Source organism: Notamacropus eugenii, chromosome 1 (assembly GCF_028372415.1).
Source record: "Notamacropus eugenii isolate mMacEug1 chromosome 1, mMacEug1.pri_v2, whole genome shotgun sequence".
NCBI classification, from domain to species: domain Eukaryota; kingdom Metazoa; phylum Chordata; class Mammalia; order Diprotodontia; family Macropodidae; genus Notamacropus; species Notamacropus eugenii.
In genome coordinates this window covers 526,485,817-526,499,321 of record NC_092872.1, presented here as the reverse complement: position 1 = coordinate 526,499,321, position 13,505 = coordinate 526,485,817, and the positions used below count along the sequence as shown (strand labels likewise).

Genomic DNA, 13,505 nt, shown 5'->3' with positions numbered 1-13,505 from the left:
TAAGTCTATCAAACAGTCCTTGCACACTGTTAATTACATTAATTGCATTACACTGTGTATAATGTTCTCCTGGGTCTGCTCACTTTACTCAGCATCATTTCATATAAGTCTTTCCAGCTTTTCTGAAGTCGGCCTGTTCATTTCTTATAGCACAATAGTTTTCCATTACGTGCATATGTCACAACTTCAGACATTCCCCAATTGATGGACATCCCCTCTATTTCCAGTTCTTGGCCACCACAGAGATTGCTGCTTTAATAAATATGTTTGTACATGTGGGTCCCTTTCCCATTTTTATCATCTCTTTGGGATAAATCCCTAGTAGCGGTATTACTGGGTCAAAGGGTATGCACATTTTTATAGCCCTTTAGTCATATTTCCAAATTACTGTCCAGAATGGTTAGATCAGCTTACAGGTCCACCAACAATGAATTAGTGTTCCAACTCTCCCGCATCTTCTCCAACATTTATCATTTTCCTGTTTTGTCATATTAACCAATCTGATAGGTGTGATGTGGTACCTCAGAGTTGTTTTGATTTGCATCTCTCTAATCAATAGTGATTTAGAGAATTTTTTCAATTAACCATAGATAGCTTTAATTTCTTTCTCTGAAAACTACCTGTTTTCTTTGACCATTGGTCAAATGGGGATTGGCTTATATTCTTGTAAAGTTGATTCAGTTCTCTATATATTTTAGAAATGAGGCCATTATCACAGACACTGGTTGTAAATATTCTTTCCTAGTTTTCTGCTTCCCTCCTAATCTTGGTTGCATTGATTTTGTTTGTGCAAAAACTTTTCAATTTGAGGTAATCAGAGTTATCCATTTTTCATTTCATAATGTTCTCTCTCTTTTTTGGTAATAAATTGGTAATAAATTCCTCCATCCTTGCTCCCCTAGTTTGTTTAAAGTATCAGTCTTTATGCCTAGATCATGTACCCATTTGGGTTTGTCCTTCATTCTTGAAGAGGACCATGACATTGGGAAGGTGATGTTGTACCTTGCAAGTGAATTGAATTTACATGAGTCAGGGCTCTGCAAAGTCACCAAGCATCACTCCTCTGGAGCCATTTAGGTCCAGTGGCAAAATGTAGATCAGGATGCCTGGAGATGGCCAAGGATGCAGTTGGCTTTTTAAGTTAAGTTAAAGTCTTTCCCATGTCTCAGTTTCTCTGAGGCAACACCCATTCACTGATTAAGGTTAGGTAAGAAGAAATGAGGCCAAGAATGACCTCTTTTACCTAGTCCAAAGAAAAAAATATGGGAGAGGAAGAACTTTTTGGTTTCTGGCTAAAACAGAAACAACTACTATTTGCACTCACTCTGAGCCAACTAAGTCCAAACAGTGACCACATGAGGCCTTGGGGTGGGACCTGTTGGCCAATTAATGAGAGTCAGAGTGATTTGCCTTAGATCCTTAAAAAAAAAGAGAAAGAAATCTAGCCTGTAAACCCCAAGATATCTTGTCAGGTTTCAGTGATCAAAATTTATCTTCCTTTGGGCAGAGCACTTGCAAGTAAGGGTATGATTCCCCCTGTGGTCAGAGGGAGAGGAGGAGAGAGAGAAGGAAGGAAAGAAGGAAGAAGTGAAGGAAAGAGTGAAGGAGGGAAGAAAGGAAGGTAAAGGGGCATTATTATTAAACACTATTTTGAAAAAGGCTTCTTTTGCCTCTGATACCTTCTCAAGCTACCTTGAGAATATATTTTCCCCCCTTTTTTCACTTCTATTTTTTGTAAAAATGGCTTACTCTTTCTCCTTGAATGTAATCACTATTCCCTGCCTTCTTAACCCCTTATAATCTTTCTGCTCCTACTAGCACAGCAACTTCATCAATATTTTCGTTAAAGTTCAGGTTCAGTGATCTATTCCCTGTCTTCTGTCTTCTTGCTTTTGATGTAGTTGACCACTCCATTGTAAAAGCTTCTTTGTGCCTTCCACAGCTCATTTTCTTCCAGCATTGCCTTTGGGAACCCAGTGTAATTTCTGTGTCCTTATCTGGTTTTTATGATGGTTTAAAAAAAGTTTTATTGATTGTTGTTTTGACAAATCAGTCACTTCCTTCCATCTATGTATATGCCTTCCATGTGCTCTAATAATGAGAAAGTTTTTAGGAGTTATTAATATCATTTTCCAATGTAGGAATATAAACAGTTTAACCTTATCAAATCCTTATAATTTCTCTTTTCTGTTTACCTTTTTATGCTTCTCTTGAATCTTTTATTTGAAAGTCAAATGTTCTATTCAGCTTTGGTCTTTTTATTAGGAATGCTTGAAAGTCCTTTGTTTCATTGAATATACATTTTTTTTTTGCCCTGAAGAGTTATACTTAGTTTTGCTGGGTAGGTGATTCTTGGTTATAATCCTAACTCTTTTGCCCTCTGGAATATCATATTCCAAGCTCTCTGATTCTTTAATGTAGAAACTGCTAAGTCTTGTTTTATCATAACTATGGTTCCCCAATATTTGAATTGTTTCTTTTTGGCTGCTTGCAGTATTTTCTCCTTGGTCTGGGAGCTTTGGAATTTGGCTGTAATATTCCTGGGATTTTTCATTTTGGAATCTCTTTCAGGAGGTAATTGGTGGCTTCTTTCAATTTCTATTTTGTCCTCTGGTTCTAGAATATCAGGGCAGTTTTCCTTAATAATTTCTTGAAAGATGATGTCTAGGCTCCTTTTTTTTTTATCTTGACTTTCAGCTAGTCCAATAATTCTTAAATTATGTCTCCTGGATTTATTTTCCAGGTCAGTTGGTTTTCCAGTGAAATATTTCACATTTTCTTCTATTTTTCATTCTTTTGATTTTGTCTGATTGTTTCTTGATGTCTAATAAGGTCATTAGCTTCCACTTGCCCAATTCTAACTTTTAAGAAATTATTTTCTTCAGTATTTTTTGTAAAGTTCAGGTTCAGTGAACTCCTTTACCAAGCTATTGACTCTTTTTTTTCATGATTTTCTTGTATCACTCTCATTTCTCTCCCCAATTTTCCCTCTACCTCTCTTACTTGATTTTAAAAATCTTTTTTGAGCTCTTCCATTGCCTGAGGCCAATTCTTATTTTTCCTTGAGGCTTTGGATGCAGGAATTTTGACTTTGTTATCTTCTTCCGAGTGTGTGTTTTGATCTTCCTTATCACCACAGTAACTTTCTGTGGTTGGATTTTTTTTCTGTTGTTTACTTATTTTTCAGCCTATTTCTTGACTTGTAACTCTATACTCAAGTGGGGCTCTGCTTCTCAAGTGGAGGAGGCACTCTCCCAAGCTTCATATTTTTTGTATAGTTGTTTTCAAAGGTAATTACTCATGGTTAGCAACAGTGGAGCAGAAAAGGAGCAGGCATCTTTCAGAGACTTGGTGTATAGCACTGCATTTGTTTATCTGGGTCAGAACACTTGCAAACATCAAAACTGGTTTGACAAAGATGATGGGGAGATTCAGAAGCTATTAAATGAAAAATGTGAACTCCATAGAGTTTATTAGAAGATAGTTCATCCATCTCTAAGAAGGCAGCATTTCATTCTGTCAAAAGTAAAGTACAAGTGAAGCTTAGATGCAGGATACTTGACTCAGTAAGAAGCCAGATACATTCAACTTTCTTCTGATAGTAACAGTCCAAAGTATTCTTATGATGCCCTGAAGGTGATTTAGAGGGCAAAGACCTGTGGAGCATCTCAACTAGTCAGTGCTGATGGAATCACACTGATTACTGATAGGGATGTGATCCATGTTCTTCCATCGTATTCTCAACAGACCATCATCAATCAGTGTTGAAGCCATTGACCAATTACCTCCGGTTGAAGTCAACCCCTCTCTAGCCAAGTTTCTAACTGAAGAAGAGGTTTTGAATGCCATTTGGCTCCTCTCCTGTGGCAAAGCACCTGGTGCTGGTTCTATTCTGGCTGAGATTTACAAGGTGGGAGTCCATAGCTCATACAGAAGCTGACTGAAATTTGTAGGTTATATAGCAAGAGGAGATTATCCCCCAGGAGTTCAAGGATGCCTCCATTGTCCATCTCTATAAAGATAAAGGAAATAGATTGTCCTGTGGTAATAATGGAGGGGGGCCAGGGAAAGGAGTGGTGTCTCTCTCTTAATCCTTGCTAGCAAGATTCTTGCTAGAGTCCTCCTTAATAGGCTGATCATTCATCTGGAAGATGGTCATCTCCCTGAAAGCCAGTATGACTTCAGAAAGGGCTGAAGAATGGTTGATATGATATTTGTTGCCCAACAACTCTAGGAAAAATGCCGGGTGCAGAACAGAGGTCTGTACACAACATTTGTAGATCTGGCCAAGGCCTCTGATACTGTCAGTCATGACGACTTATAGAAAACTATGTCAAAATTTGGTTGCCAAGAGAAGTTCATCAGTATAGTATGTCATGTCAATTTCACAATGGGGTCTTGATAATGGGCAATCCTCTTGTGCTTTCCCAGTCACCAGTGGAGTGAATGAAGATAGTCTGCTTACTCCCAACTTTTTAGCAAGTTTTCAGCCATGTTGTCAAACACCTTAAATGAGTATGAACATGACATTAAGGTTAACCACCACACTGATGGGAAATTCAACTTGAAAAGGCTGCAAGTCAACACCAAAGTGGAGAGAGTGCTGGTGCATGATTTTTTTATTTGCACATTTTTGTGCACTCAGTGATGCCTCTGAAGCTGAGATTCAACAAAGTCTGCATCAATTCTCTGCTGTTTGTGCTAATTTTGCCCCAGCAGTTAACACCAAGAAAATATAGGTGACCCATCAGCTAGCACCACAACATCCATATGTGGAACCTTTGGTTGCAGCAAATGGAGAAGTTTTGAATGCTGTAGATAAATTCACTTACCTTGGCAGTGTACTTTCCAGGGATGTACACTTTGATAATGAGGTTGACCAATACACTGCCAGAGCTAGCTCAGTGTTTGCAAGGCTCTAAAGGAAAGTGTGGGAGAGAAGAGGTATTAGACTGATTACCAAACTGAAGGTCTACAGACAGTGAGTTCAATGCTGAACTCATTGTTGTATACCTGTGAAACCTGGACAGTATACCAGTGCCATGCCAGGAAACTGAATAACTTCCATTTGAATTATCTTAGGAAGATTCTGATGATCTTCCAGCAGTATAAGATAACAAACACTGAGGGCCTTTTTTTTTGAGCTAAACTGCCAAGTATTCAAACTCAGCTGCAGAGAATGCAGCTCCAATGGACTGACCACATTGTTCAAAATCCAAAATGTATGCTTGCCAAAATAACTATTTTATGGAGAACTCACATAGGGCAAGAGTTTTCATAGTGGTCATAAAAAGTGATACAGGGACACTCCCAAGGTCTCTCTTAAGAACTTTGAAATTGATTGTGTGCCATGGGAGACACTGGCACAGGACCATCCAGCATGATGTGTCCTCATCAGAGAAAGTACTGTGCTCTATGAGCGAAGCAGAATTGCAGTAGCTCAAAAGAAACACGAGATGCAAAAATTTAGAAATCCACCCCAAGTGTTCACATGGACTATTTGTGCCCAACCTGTGGCAGAGCATCCTAAGTTTGTATTGGTCTGATCAGCTATAGTTGGATGTACTGTAACTTCAACATAGTGATGTCATTTTGGTCTTCTTCAAGTATGAAGGATAGCGACAATAACAATAACAGACAGTGCAACAAAATCTTGCCCCTGGTGTCATCAAAGGGATCTGGTAAATCTCCCTCTGATCCATTGGCCGATCCCTTTACCATGTGTGCGCTGACAGATCTGGAAACTGCCACTGATTCAGTCACCTTGAGGCCTGATCTGTACTGGCACAACCTGTGCTGCCCTGCACTGCTCTCATCCTGGTGCAACACACCTTTCTGCCAACTTTCTGAGTTGTCTTGGACTGGAAAATTATTTTTCAATTGATAAGCATTTCTTTCTTTCTTTTAGTGTTATTTTCATTTATTTTATTCATTATAGATAGTTTTCTGGGTTCTCTTTATTTGACTATCACTTTACACCAAGTACCAATTTCTTACATATGATTTTTAAAATCACATTAATTTTTCATTATATTCATATGCCATAGTTGTTTTCTTCCTCAGCTTGTTCAAACATTCCCTAGTTGATGGGCAGCTACTTCGTTTATTATTATTTGTTAACACAAAAGTGCTTCAATAAATATTTTGGTTTATAGTTTTTGGTGCCTTTGATTTATATACACTCACACATATACATATTATATATACATATATATGCACACATACATCTCTTTGGATCCTTCTTTGATATTTACACATTCTCACACCTTAAAAAATTGTCTAATTAATCCTACCAATCCTTCAAGCTAATGTCTTGTGTGATCTTTTCACAGTCAGTTTCATAGAAAAAACTGTCTATACTTGTAAGCTTCTCCTTTTTCTTTTTCCCTGGACTTTGGTAATAACTTTCTTCTTTAAAAATATATTTTCTTGATGCCTCTTGTCTTTTCAGGGTAGTCATTTTCTCCTATCCTCTCATTCACATTGAACTATCCTTTATTACAAAGAAAAATTTTCAAGGAAAAAACAGCCACTGTAACCATGTGTGACCCTATCTAATATTCTATCCTCGCAGTCATTCACCTCTTTGCCATGAGGAAGAATATATCTTTCATTATCCCTTCTTCAGTACTTTTGTTAGTTTGCCCATTAGTCAGTATTCAACTTTGTTTTGTTAATCTTTTAATTTATATTGTTGTGATTATTATAGTATTTTCTTGTGCTTCTAGCAATATATGGGATAGAAATCAAAGAGTTCAGGAATTTAAATGCTAAGCCAAACACATCACATTTTATCTAGAACAGAAGTTCTTAACCTTTTTTTGTCGTGAAGTCCTTTGGCAGTCTTGTACAAACCTAAGGCCTCCATCTCAGAATACTGTAAGAAATAAAATACCTAAGATTACACAGGAAATCAGTTTTATCAGTATATTATTATCAAAATATTAACAAAACAAGTTCATGGACCCAAAATTGAAAACCGTTGCCCTAGAGAAAAAAATGAAAGGGTATGGGAAGAAACAATATATTGGGGTGTAAGTTCATCAGGTTTTGTTTCCACAAAACAATAGGTGTATGCCCCTCAATTGATTTACCTGACATACACTCAGCTTGGCTAACACTGTCCTAATATTGGAATCACAGTATTATACATTACTTCCTCTCCCTAATATTGTGATTGAAGCTGCCTGGATGACCTGTGAATACCCATGATGTTGCCACAACTGGTAGTGGAAGCAGTGAATTTATTGTACTACTGGAGCTCCTGACATCCCCCATTCTTGTGCTTGTTTGCTTCTTGCCTTTCATGAAGCTTCAGCTCTTCCCCTTTTGTAGGATAACTCAGATATAGTCATAGCCTTTAGGGGCTCGGTACAGACATTGGGTGGTGTATCTGCACCAGCAAACACTGATCTCCAGTCCTGTATGGTTCATTCTGTTTATTTTAGCTTGTATCAGTTAATATAAATCTTCCACATTTCTTCAAATTCCTCATTTTTGTCAATGCTACATCAAATAATATAGTGTTACAATCATATATTGTAGTTTTGTCCCCCAACTATTTCAGAATTAGTGAATACTCACTTTGTTCCATTGTTGGTCTCCAAAGAGTTCTGCTATGAATATTTTGATATATATTTAAGAATGAATGAATAAAACTTTTATTAAATTCTTGCTATGTACAAAGCATTGTGCTAAGTGCTAGGGATAAAAATAGAAAAATAAGATGATCCTTGCTTTCAAGGAGCTCACATTCTAACGTGAGACCAACACATATGGAATGTTAAGGTCCCATGGTCCTTAGGGTGCAGTGACAAGGTGAATATTAATGTTTCTTCTTTCATGTAATTCTACTGATAAACTGGAGGGAAGAGAGTAAACATTCATTAAGTACCTAGCACTAGGTATTATACTAAATGTTTAACAAAGACCTTATTCGATCCTCATAACAATCTTGTGAGGCAGATGGATTTATGAGCCCTACTTTACAGTGGAGGAAACTGAGACAAATAGAGTTAAGTGACTTGCCCAAGGGCACACAACTGGTAAGTGTCTGAGGCTCCATTTGAACTCAAGTCTTTCTGACTCAGCCCAGTACATTAACCACTGCAATTTCACTGTCAAGCAGTATTATCAAGCATTTCTTTTTTCTCCCTCCTACTCTTCTTTCCCTCACTGAGAAAAAGAGTAAAAAATAATTTTTATAACAAGTAAGTATAGCCAAGTGAAACTAATTCTCATATTGGATGTATCCAATAATGTGTGTCTTATTCTGCATTTTTAGACACAGTAGATAACTGGCAACATACTAGTCCTTTATGGCTTAGTAGAATTTTTCAGAGTATGTGTTAGGCTGATACAGCCTTTGAAAATCTAGGGTCACTATCAGAGTAGTACTTTTGTGTGAGTTTTAAATGAGGTGCCATATATGAATGTACCTTGTAAACTGGATGATGATGATGATGATGACAATGATGACAGTGACTATGAATGATGACTTGATATAAAGACAACGAATGATTATTTTCTTCTAATTTAGGTCTCCATCTTCTTAATTTTTACCAACTCAATTTTAATATGTGCACAAGTGTTTCTCAGCTTGACAGGAGTAGTATGATAAACATTTAGTTGAATTGTTAAGTTATATAGTATTTTGTCTCTCTGTGTGTCTAGGATGATTGAGGAAAGTGGGAACAAGAGAAAGACCATGGCAGAGAAGAGGCAGCTGTTTATGGAAATGCGTAAGTTCCCAGTTCTTTTGTGTTCCATTTTATTTATGTGGGTACTTCTTTTTATTTTCCCCAAATAAGTTGCTGGTTTTAATTAGTCAAAAGTTTTAAATTAAAAATTTTAAAAATAGAAAAGTGAGAATTAAATTTCTGTTCTTTCAAGAGTGTTTTTATGAATACTTAAAAGACATATTGAATTGATTTTTAATACATAATTATCTTAGCTGTAGAACTATGGCTTTTCTTTTTTTTTTTTTTTACTGGAATTATATTTATGGATGGTGTTTAATGTCAATCAGTCAATTACACTGCAAGCATTAATTACCAACTTTGCTCCAAGCACTATTCTTTAGTTGCTGAGCATACAAAGACAAAAATGAAATAGCCCTTACCCTCAGTGAGCTTATATTCTGTAAGGTGGGGGAAACAATATGTTCAAAAATCTGTCCATATAAGTAGATACAAAATATAGACAAGGTAAATGTTAGTTATTTTTGAAGGGTGCTGAAGGGAGCAGGAAAGGTCTCATTTAGAAGGGGTTATGTGAGCTGGGCTATTTTAAAGAAAAAAATTATTACTAATATCTTTGTTTTTACATTGCCTAAATTCCCTCTTATCCCTCTTTCTCTCCCCACTCCAAAAGCACCATCCCTTTTTAAGGATGAATTTTTTGAAAGGAAAAAGAAAAAGAGGAAAAAGAGAAAGGAAATCAGCAAAACCAGCTAATACACTGAAAAAAAACTGCATTAAAAATGCAATATTCCATATCCATAAATCTCTTCCTCTGCAAAAAATGGGGGAGAAAATGTTGTCTCGTATCTCTTCTTTGGGGAGAAGTTTATAATTTTCAAATTTTTTACATTCATTTTTGGTTGTTTATGGTGGTTTTTTCCATTTACATTATTGTTGTCACTGTGAATGTTATCTTCTTGGCTCTGCTTATTTCACTTTGTATCAGCTCATATAAGTCTTTCCATGTTCTGTATTCATCATACTTTTTGCCTCTTACAGTACAGCAGTATTTTCTTACATTCTTATATCCCAGCTTCTTTAATAATTCCCTAATCATGTTCATGTATTTTGCTTTCAGTTTTTACTACCACAAAAAGAATTGAACTGAATTTTGAAAAGAATCTAGAGATTTTAGAAGGCAGAGGTGAAGATGCATTGCAGGAATGGGAGTCAGCCTGAGCAAAGGCTTGCAATATGATATTCCAGAAAGCAAGGGAGCTAGAATTATAACCAAGAATTTACTACCTAGCAAAACTGAGTACAGTGCTTCAGGGGAAGAATTGGATGTTTAATGAAATTTAGGACTTTCAGGCATTCCTGGTAAAAAGACTAGAGATGAATAGAAAATTTGACTTTCAAATGTAAGACCAAAGAGAAGCATAAAAAAAGAATATATGAATGAGAAATCATAAGAGACTCTATAAAATTAAACTGTAAATATTCCTATGTGGGAAAATGATAAATATAATGCCTAAGAACTTTCTCATTATTAGAGCATTAGAATGAGTCTACATAGAGAAAGGGCATGAGTGAGAGTTGATTATGTTGGGATGATCTAAAAAAAGTTGATAGGGGAGAAAGAAGGATGCAGTGGAAGAAGGGGGAAGGGAGAGGAAAAATGGGGAAAATTATCTCACATAAAAGAGATGCACAAGGAAGAGTGTTTACAGGAGAAGATGGGTGGACAATGCTTGAACCTTATTCTCATCGGAATTGGCTTAGAGAGGCAAGAACATACACAATTAGTTGGGCATAGAAATATAGCTTATTCTCTGAGGAAGAAGAGGGAAGAGGATAAGAGGAAGAATGAGACTGATAAAAAGGGATGGCAGATTAAGGGTGACAGTGATAAAAATAAAAACAGATTTTAGAGGAGGGACAGGTTAAAAAGAGAGAGAAGGATAAGCAGAAGAAAGTAGGATGCAGGGAAATATATAGTAATCATAACTGTGAATGTGAAAGGGATGAATTCATCCTTAAAATGGAAGCAGATAGCAGAATGGATTAGAAACCAGACTCCAACAATATGTTTTTTTTATCGCAAGAATCAAACTTGAAACAGAGACATGTAGAGAGTTAAAATAAAGGGTTTGAGCAGAATCATTTATGCTTAAGATTGAAATTTTAAAAAAAGGCAAAAATAGCGATCATATCTCAGAGAAAGCAAAGGCAAACATAGACCAATTACAAGAGCTAATCAGGGAAACTACATTTTGCCAAAAGATTTATTTGTTTGTTGTCCTTCATCTTTGAAGAGGACCAAAATGACATCACCATTGTAAAGTGAAATTTCAGTGTATCCGACTGTGACTGATCAGACCAATGTGAGCACAAAATGCTCTGTCACCGGTTGGGCACAGATAGTCCATATGAATATTTGAGGTGGACATCCCAAATTTGTGCATCCTGCGTTTACCTTGTGCTGTCTCAATTCTGCTTTGCTCAAAGAGCACAGCACCTTTTCTTATGTGGGCATGCCATGCTGAGCAGTCCTGTGCCAGCATCTCCCATGTTGCACAGTCAAATCCAGAGTTTTTGAGAGAGACCTTGAGAGTATCCTTGTATCTTTTCTTCTGGCCTACATGTGATTGCCTGCTCCATGTGAGCTCTCCATGAAAAATAGTCTTTTTGGCAGGCGTATATTTTGCATTTGAACAATGTGGCCAGCCCATGAGAGTTGCGCTCTCTGAAGCAGAGTTTAAATACTTAGCAGTTCAGCTTGATCAAGGACTTCAGTGTCTGGTACCTTATCCTGCCAGGTGATCCTCAGAATCTTCCTAAGACAGTTCAAATGGAAGCGATTCAGTTTCCTGACATGGTGCTGGTAGACTGTCTCTGTTTCATAAGCATATAACAATGAGGTCAGCACAACGGCTCTGTAGACCTTCAATTTGGTAGTCAGTCTAATACCTCTTCTTTCCCAAACCTTTCTTTGGAGCCTCCCAAACACTGAGCTGGCTCTGACAACACATGCATCAACCTCATTGTCAATGTGTACATCCCTGGAAAGCACACTGCCAAGGTAAGTGAACTTATCCACAGCATTTAAAACTTCTCCATTTGTTGTAACCGATGGTTCCAAGTATGGATGGTGGCTGATGGAGCACCTGTGTTTTTTTGGTCTTAATTATTAGGTCAAAATTAGCACAGGCAGCAGAGAATTGATCCATACTTTGTTGCATCTCAGCTTCAGAGGCTGCACTGAGTGCACAATCATCTGCAAACAGAAAATCATGTACCAACACTTCCTGCACTTTGGTTTTGGCTTGTAACCTTTTCAAATTGAAGAACTTACCATCAGTTGGCATTGATGCCGTGTTCATCCTCATTGTAAGCTTTTGTCAACATGGCTGAAAACATCATGCTAAAAAAACATGGGAGCAAGCACACAGCCCTGTTTCACTCCACTGATGACTGGGAAGGCACGAAAGTTTTGTCCATTATCCAGAACCTGGGCAAACATGCCATCATGAAATTGATGTACAATATTGATGAACTTCTCCAGGCAACCAAATTTTGACATAATTTTCCATAAGCCCTCATGACTAACAGTGTCAGAGGCCTTGGTCAGATCTACAAACATTGTGTACAGACCTCTGTTCTGCTCCTGGCATTTCTCCTGGAGTTGTCAGGCAGCAAATACCATATTGACTGTTCCTTGGCCCTTTCTGAAGTCACACTGGCTCTCAGGTATATGCCCATCTTCCAGGTGAAGGATCAGCCTATTAAGGAGGACTCTAGCAAGAATTTTGCCAACAATGACTAAGAGAGACATCCACCTGTGATTGTCACAGGACAACCTATTCCCTTTACCCTTATAGAGATGGGCAATGGAGGCATCCTTGAACTCCTGGGGGATAACCTCCTCTTGCCATATAACCTGGAAAATTTCAGTCAGCTTTGGTGTGAGCAATGGTCTTTCTACCTTGTAAATCTCAGCTGAAATAGAATCAGCACCAGGTGCTTTGCCACATGAAAGGAGCCTAATGGCCCTCAAAACCTCTTCTTCAGTCCATACCATGGACAATAACGTAATATCAATATTAGACATGTGCCAAATGGAATAGCATCCAAATTCTTAAAGGAAAAGTTTAATGAATTACAGGAGAAAATAGATACTAAAGCTATAGTATTGGGGACCTTAACTTTCCCTTCTCAGAGCTAGATAAAACTAATCTTAAAATAAATAAGAAAGTAGTTAAGGAGATAAATGTAATTTTAGAAAAGTTATATATGATAGACCTCTGGAGAAAATTTAATGAGAATATAAAGGAATATACCTTTTCCTCAGCTGTACATGGCACTTCACAAAAATTGACCATGCTTTAGGGCATAAAAACCTTCCAAATAATTGCAGAGAAGGAGAAATTTTAAATGAGCCCCTTTCATACCATAATACAATAAAAATTATATTCAATAAAGGGCCATAGAATCATAGGTTAAAAATTCACTGGAAACTAAATAATCTAATCCAAAAGAATGAGTAGGTTAAAGAACAAATTCTAGAAGCAATCAGTAATTTCATTAAAGATAATGATGACAGTGAGACAACATTGTAAAATTTGTGGGCTGTAGCCGAAGCAGTAGTTAGGGGAAAATTTATGTCTCTAAAATGCCTACATCAATAAAAGAAAGAGCAGATCAATAAATTAGGAATGTAACTGAAAATCCTAGAAGGAGAACAAATTTGAAATTCTAAATTAAACACCAACATGGAAATCCTGAAAATCAAAGGAGAGATTAATAAAATTGAAAGTAAAAAAA

At 37.0% G+C, this 13,505-nt stretch overlaps 1 protein-coding gene across 27 annotated transcripts in view; it reads left to right on the top strand.

Annotated features, from left to right (window-relative positions):
• Positions 1-13,505, top strand: part of DTNB (dystrobrevin beta) — a 339,638-nt gene that overhangs the window by 18,518 nt on the left and 307,615 nt on the right. For all 27 annotated transcript variants that reach the window (XM_072633900.1, XM_072633909.1, XM_072633915.1 and 24 more), the window contains exon 2: positions 8,674-8,741. In XM_072633900.1, coding sequence (XP_072490001.1) covers positions 8,675-8,741 — 67 coding nt within the window. In that variant the 5' untranslated portion in view covers position 8,674. The remainder of the gene's footprint in view (positions 1-8,673; positions 8,742-13,505) is intronic.